This window comes from Poecilia formosa, unplaced genomic scaffold, assembly GCF_000485575.1.
Source record: "Poecilia formosa unplaced genomic scaffold, Poecilia_formosa-5.1.2 Scaffold804, whole genome shotgun sequence".
Taxonomy (NCBI): Eukaryota; Metazoa; Chordata; class Actinopteri; order Cyprinodontiformes; family Poeciliidae; genus Poecilia; species Poecilia formosa.
This window is the reverse complement of record NW_006800743.1, coordinates 4,558-11,832: the sequence shown is the minus strand read 5'-3', so window position 1 is coordinate 11,832 and position 7,275 is coordinate 4,558. Positions and strand designations below refer to the sequence as shown.

The 7,275-nt window shown below is 37.9% G+C and overlaps 1 protein-coding gene across 1 annotated transcript; it reads right to left on the bottom strand.

Moving 5' to 3' along the window:
- Positions 1 to 1,165: 1,165 nt before the first annotated feature.
- On the bottom strand, positions 1,166 to 6,562 carry LOC103131657 (NHL repeat-containing protein 3). The gene is made up of 3 exons (XM_007543360.2): positions 6,125 to 6,562; positions 3,648 to 3,850; positions 1,166 to 3,542 (listed from the first exon to the last, which is right to left on the bottom strand). Exons 1-3 carry the CDS (start codon positions 6,387 to 6,389, stop codon positions 2,943 to 2,945), a joined length of 1,068 nt encoding a protein of 355 aa, XP_007543422.1. The 5' UTR covers positions 6,390 to 6,562; the 3' UTR covers positions 1,166 to 2,942.
- Between the last annotated feature and the right edge of the window lie 713 nt (positions 6,563 to 7,275).

Sequence of the window (7,275 nt, the reverse complement as noted above, 5' to 3'; positions counted from 1 at the left end):
AAAGGTAGTATACTGTTCACATGAGGGGAAAAAATTACTAATTTATGAGCTTAGCGCCACCTTGTGGAAGCAATGTAACATAAGTCGACTGTATGGAGAATTACACAGGACTTTGTAATATCAATGAAATGTTAATGTATTTTGTACATTAAAATAGATAAATTCGTTACATACACAGTGGCGCCTTGACATGTTTTGTTTGTTTATTTCTGTTAACTCTGATTGTTTTGACTTAAAGTCAATTAAAACCCCGAAATTCAGTTTCTCTGAAAATTAGGATAATATAAATCCATCAATCTTTATTTATATAGCGCTTTGCAACATCCAACAGATGAACAAAGTCAGCAAAATTAAAACAGAAATAATCAAACACACAAAGAAGAAAACAACAGAATAAAAAAATCATTTTGAAAACATGCAATGAAATAAAGAGTGCCTACAAAATGTGTGCGAGTGTCAGAGCATCACAGCTCTACTATTAAAAGCTGTTTGAAGGAAAATGTTTTAAATTTACATTTAAAAAGTCCAGGATCTACAAGAAAAAAAAGAGTGGTCACCCACTGCTCACCTTGAATTTGGTACCACAGTGCCCTCTTGTGTAAATTAGATTTTGTCTAAGGTTAGAAAGTTACTGGTAAATGGTTAGGATAAGTGTCTGGTAAATGGTAAATGAAAAAAAATCAATACAAAGTCCTCAGATCAATAGAAGTTCAAGGTGTGTGTGTGTGTGTGTGTGCTTTTGTTTGTAATACCTTGTGGGGACGATTATCCTGACATATACTACGTTGTGGGGACTGAAGCCTGGTCCCCACAAGGGGAAACCCTATTTTTGGGTCAGGGGTTAGAGTTAGGACTAAGGTGTGAATTGAGTTTTGGTTAGGCTTAGGGTTAGGTATGTGATGGTTAGGTGTTTGAGAATTTTCACTCTCGAGGTACGCGAGCCCACCAAGATTGGTTCCAGCTCATATTGCTTCCTCATAGGTAGTGCACTCTCACTCAAGATCAAGAACCATCTTGAGCAACAGGGTACTATCTTTGTGGCAGGTGTATGGTGCTTGCGGTGTGCTCCAGGGAGCCACCTTCTGGTTTTGTATGTGTACTCAGTTTTAACTAATCAAAATTGTGAGAAAAACATTAGAACAGCTTTTTTTTACAATAGCCAAGCCAGACTGCAGGAGAAACTACACTTCTTAATGCTTCCACAATAATTAAAACAAGAAGTAGCAGCCAGGCTAATCAAATGTATTTATAACTCATCATCAGAGTACGTGTCCATCTCCAGAACAGCAGGACTTTTATCAGTTTGATGGTGTGGTGCAAACAAGTCTGGACCACACAATAGATAAATAAATCACATTCTTTCAGCAACTGTTGCTCTCCATCAGTCTAAGAAGGGTTGTAATGCTATTTCAAGCCACTGAAGTAAGAATACTTAGAAAATGTTTATGACTGCTGTCAAAATTCCCAAAGGTGGAAGTTAAAGTGATGGCAGCACAGTCAGGTGTATGACTTGTTTTGATGAGTTGCTAGGAGGAACATTCAATGAACTGAAGCAACAATATAAAGTAGTTTGACTGAATTCTTTAGCAGCAATGTAAGACTCTGAAAAAGGGAGGTTTCTAAACAAATCATGTAGACTTGAGTTCATACACTGCTTTCACATTCTACCTTAATTTTGTTTATTACATAGTGATATATGTAATGATATTTAAAATAAAAACACTCAACATTGAAGGAAATTGCAGGCTTTATGACAATAGAAGAAAAAATCATCTTAAAACATCTAAATAAGACAGGTTTTAACCTCAATACTTAAGTGAGGTTCTATAAAACATTACAGTGATAGATCCCTTGTCTACATTGTTTAAACTGACAAGCTGTTTAAAATGAAAACTAAAGATGTTAATAAAATGGTATACTTTATCATGTTAGCAAACATTAACAGACTGAGATGTTTAAGTAGCTAACGCCAGCTACAGATGGTGTCACTAGTGGTTAGCTTCCACCATCCTCACTTCTCTTCATTTTCAATAAGTTAGGAGTCATGACATTTTTCGACCACAGTCAAGGGAACTATAATTCACAATAATTTCATAGAAACTCATTTCTAAATACTAAAACCAAAAGAACAGAACAATTACACTTTTACAATGTATCCATCATTAATATCCTTGATTTTAATCACAAACAAAAGAATAAAAAAAACTTGATAACCACACAAAAATAATTTAAAAAAAAGAGTATCATGTCTTTATACCCTAATGCCAACAGAACAACTATACTTCAAAGTAAACCAGAGCCTGAATTCCAAACTCATATTATTCTTTCAGACAGTTGGTTCAGCCTTGAACCACAGAGAAATATCAACAATTCTTTTCACTTTCACCACTTACAAGCTTACTTACGGTATGATTACTTTTACATGTATATTACAAGCATTCCATTAGAATCAACTCTGACTCAGGAAAAAAAAGTGCAAAACAATTCCCATTATAAAGTTGAAACATGGGTCACGTCACTGAGAATAAATGTCAGGTTAAATCTTGTAAAGTACAAACTGAGTCAGCATGAAGCACAAACAGCTTCAAGAGTCAACAGCAGGATGAAAAAAATAAACTCCTCATCTTCATATGGATTTTGATGTATTCAAGCAGTGCAACCTGGCAGGGACATGGCACATAAATGCACTAAACAGCAGAAACAATAAAGGTCATTCAAACAATTGGTAAACTTTCAGTTCACGACGAGATTTCTTAGAGAAAGATTTACCAGACGATATATAGGACATGTAATATTAAGCTTGAGAGGATTTTATTTATTTATTTATTTTTTCTAAAACATAATTAGAAATCTTACCGACATCCTGGCACATTTTAAAACTGGAATCTCTGTTACATCTGAGCTCTTCCAATTCAATATTTCAGTTTTAACTCAGCATGCATTCAAAGCAAACTTCCACCCAGACTAAAAGGAGTGAATTTCTGAGCCTGTTGAGCTCCGATCTCTGCCACATACAAAGCTCCGGCCTTTAGATCCAGGTCAACCAGGTGGGGCTTCACATCTTCCGCCAGCTGGATGACGCTTGCCACTTTGCACTGACCAATTAACCCAACAGGTGGTGCATCCAGCAGTGTAATCTGATTGGTGTTTAGCTGTACAACAACAAAATATTTTTTGTCTGGAGTTAGGCGAACAGAGTAGGGTGCATCCTCTGTGAAGCAGCTGCCCCATGTGCCCAGCCAGTCCCCTGTGATGGAGTTAAACACCTGGATCCTTTTGTTGCCCCTGTCAGCCACCCACACTCTCTGGGCACTATCCACTGACACGCTGTGAGGAATGTAGAACTGAGCCAGGCCTTGTCCTTTCTCTGCGTGCATCCACAACACTTTCTGGTCTTTAGAGAGCTTGATGAGGCGGTTGTTCATGCCTCCATCACCGTCCACAATATACATTTCACCTGATTCATGGACAAAAATCTCAGCTGGCTGGTCAAACTGCAGAGGGTCCAACCCAGAACCTGCTTTACCTGGAGTCCCAAGCACCTGACACATGCGAAAAGATTATAAAACAATGGTGAGTGATAGAGAATGTTTCTGTGTTAAAATCGTGTTTCTGGCATAAAAGAAAAATCTAAAAGGAGCATTTACCTGCAAAAGCTTTCCTGATGGGGAGTACTGTTTGATGGAATGGCCATATGGACCGCCCCCGACATCAGTGATCCAAATGGTGGGATCTTTGGAGGATGCATCTGCTAAAAACATCCCATGAGGCATCTCCAGAGTGGTTGTGTTCCATGACATGAGAAACTCTCCTTCTGTGGTGAAGACCAGCACCTTGGGGACATTAGCTCCTGGAGAAAAGTAAAAGTTAACACTGACTCAGATAACCAGAAACAAGTCTAAAAATGGAAAAAAAAAGAACAATAAAGAACCTTTCAAAAAGAGGCTATTGCTGTTTTTGATGCATCCTACAGAATCATCGGAGTTACTTCAGTCAAAGAGGTCAACAAATTCTATTTTTTTCAACATCTCAGAATGTTCCTTGTTGTTCCCAATGTAAAAGAATCTGGATGTTTAGCTGATTATCTTCTCAGGCATCTATTTTCTGGCCCTTGTAGAAGCACATTCCTGAAAACTAACAATCTGCACTGCAGGCTGTTTGCTGAGTTTGAAAGCCTGTGGAAGGCTTTCGATAGAATTGGTGAGACCATCTCAACATGATAACTAAACAGTGAGGTTTTCAACCCCTGCAAATATGTTTTCTTTTCACTCTTGCTGTCATCACTGGTAAATAAACAAATAGGTGGAACAGAGCAATGTTCTTCAAAAGACAGCTGCATTTTCCCCATTTAATTAACTTTGGCTTACTCAGCTGATTAATCTGATCTCAGCTTCCCATCAATCTTTACACTGATGTAAACTAAACAAAAACATTAATGTTTGTCACCAGCTAACCTGTCATTCACGAGAGGACCCAAATTTGGGTCCTCGGCCCTTGCCGCAACAAGATCAATTGAAAACACATGCTATACATTTATCAATATAGGCATATTGCATATCCACGGATCGGGGAAAAGCTCCTCTAAATGACAGAAACAATATTTTCTACCTCAACAACACCCAGCTTGAACACTAAGCAGCTTGATAAAAAAAAAACGTAATTAGATGCTAACGAGGCATACCCGGTAAAAAACGCAACAGTGAAAGAGCTAGGTGGCCCGATCCTCACAAACTATCGATCAGAGTAAAGCCGAAGCTCTGCCGTTTCCAACAATACCAGAGTCACCACGCTACGTGCAAAACTCACTGAACCAGCAGCTAAAGAAGACAAAAAGAAATAGCTCATTTCACGAAGCGAAAAGCATAAATTCAGTCCTACCTTTGCTGTTTCGTGGTCATAATCCTTATTAGACTAAATATTTCCACTTGGTTCGATAATCCATTTTCCCTAAGTCCGTCTCACATTGTTTTCGGCTCCGCCCAGAGCCTCTTCCGTGTCCTGGCTACCTTATACAAAATCTAGAGGCGAACTCCGTCAATGTAGGTCACGTGCGTTTTCCGCCCTGTAATTGGTGAATGGCTTTAGGTTCCGTATTCATGTCAACGCCCTCGGATTCTATTGGCTCTGACGGTTCGAAAGACATGTCAATCATCAAAATTGGCCAATGGGTTCCCGAGAAACTGCCCAGCGTAATTTTGAACGTCTGAATGGAGAATTGCATGATTTTACGCGCAGAGCGCATTATTATTGTAATATAATTGTGAGATATATTAGTTTTTTCATATGATTATATTATTTTGACAACTTAGTTTTCATTGCTATTTGCATTTTCATTGTTATATAATTATATTTGAAATGTTATTGTGAGTTAATCTGTTCCATTTTCAGATTATTACAATTTGTCTATTTTTTTTTCTTTTTATGAATGAATGCAATGTGGATTTTTAAAAGGAACCTCCAAAAACAATTAGATGTAATTACTTATCTATGATAAATAATTATTTATTTTATGATAAGAATAAATGATTGAAACAGAACCTACAGAAAAAAAAACTGAGAAAGTTCAAATGGCACAAATTGTGCCAAATTGTGCCAAAATGGCTAATTTGGAAGGTCCATTTTATCAAGTAGGACCTCTCTAAAAGTCATATGATTAACTTTTTTTTCATGAAACTTGGCACAGTAAAAGGTCAGATTGTGTACTGTTGTTTACTACAGGTTTTGGATTTCATCTGCTTGCTTTAAAAGGAATCTTAATATATTGAACTGTTTTTTTTAGGCGGAAATAGATAATGTTTCCTAATTTCTGCTGTGTATCATATTAATTTACTTTCATCAGTAACAGGCAGGGTGGTTTTTAGAGCTGTAATATATTCTCTAGGGTCTTACCTTTGTTTTGATACCAAAACAATTAAAATAAACTCTGTAGTTCTTGAGATACATTCAATTCATTTTGGGCATGTTATTTTCAGCCATATTTCTCAAAAACAGGCCATGAGCTTGTAAGGCTAAACAACATTTTTTGGGGAAAAAAATGTTATTTAGCAGGTGACATTTGCTGCTGATAAATCTTTAGTTTGCACACCCAAAGCACAAACAGTGTCACATTAACTAAGGTGTGTACCTCTCTGTGCTACGTACACCACCGCCGCATCCTGGTTGACAGCCACACAGAACACCTCTCCGGTGAAGATCTCCGGGTTCTTGGGCCAGCCCAGGTCCAGTTTGTATAGCGGTCTGCCCATCAGCTGGTAGTCGTGTCTCAGCCTGGAGCTGTTCCGGCGCAGCCCGCCGTCACTGCTGCCGCTGTACAGCAGCGTCATGAACAGGACTAATGACACCATACCTGAAGCTATCAGGCACCAATGGCTTCTCTTCTTTATCAACATTTGCTGCCTCGCTGTGACTGGAACTAAAATCTGTTTCAAATCGACAAGGACACAAAGCGTAAGCACAAACTAAAACCCCTCTAACGATTAATGAAATGCGTGATAAAGTCCTGTATGGATGTCAATCAGTAGTCACTTCCTGGACTCATTTGGTGCGTTCTTTTCATGCTCGTAAATTGGATTATCGAGTTACCAGTTGGAAAAGGAATTAGAATGCGCCATGAAGTTGAAACCGACCTTTAAAGTCGATACAAGAATTTCTGAATTCAGTAATTCAGTATACCCATATAATGTCGATAAAGTTGTTGGTTGGTTTATAGGACGTTATTGGCATGGCATTGCTTTCAGGAGTTAGCGGTTTCGCAGCGTTCAACTAAGACTTCCGAGAAAACTTGAATGCATCACCAGGCGAACACACATGTAGTTCCGGTTTGAACATGACAAACCTAAATCACATGACAAAACTAAATCACATGACAAAACTAAAACGCTGACCAAAATGCGATTAATGTTTTAGGATAAAGTAGCTAAAATGTTTAAATGACTCTTAATTATGGATCCCTAAATGCATATTTAAGGATCCATAAATCCATATTTAGGGATCGTCGATTTTTGTCTGGGGTTAGGCGAACAGAGCCAGAGCATCCTCTGTGAAGTAGCTGCCCCATGTGCCCATCAGTTTTATTAATTTACAAATGAACAAAAATTGCAGTGAAACTGTAATTTTCATAAGTAAGAGTTGGGAGTATGTCAACTTGATTTAAAGAAAAACTTAATGTTACATCACATCTGGAATAGGGTGTGTTAATAGTCTCAAGGGACTGTTTTTACAGAAATATATTTTAAGTAAGCCCATTACAAGTCTAAATTCCAGTTCATACTAAAA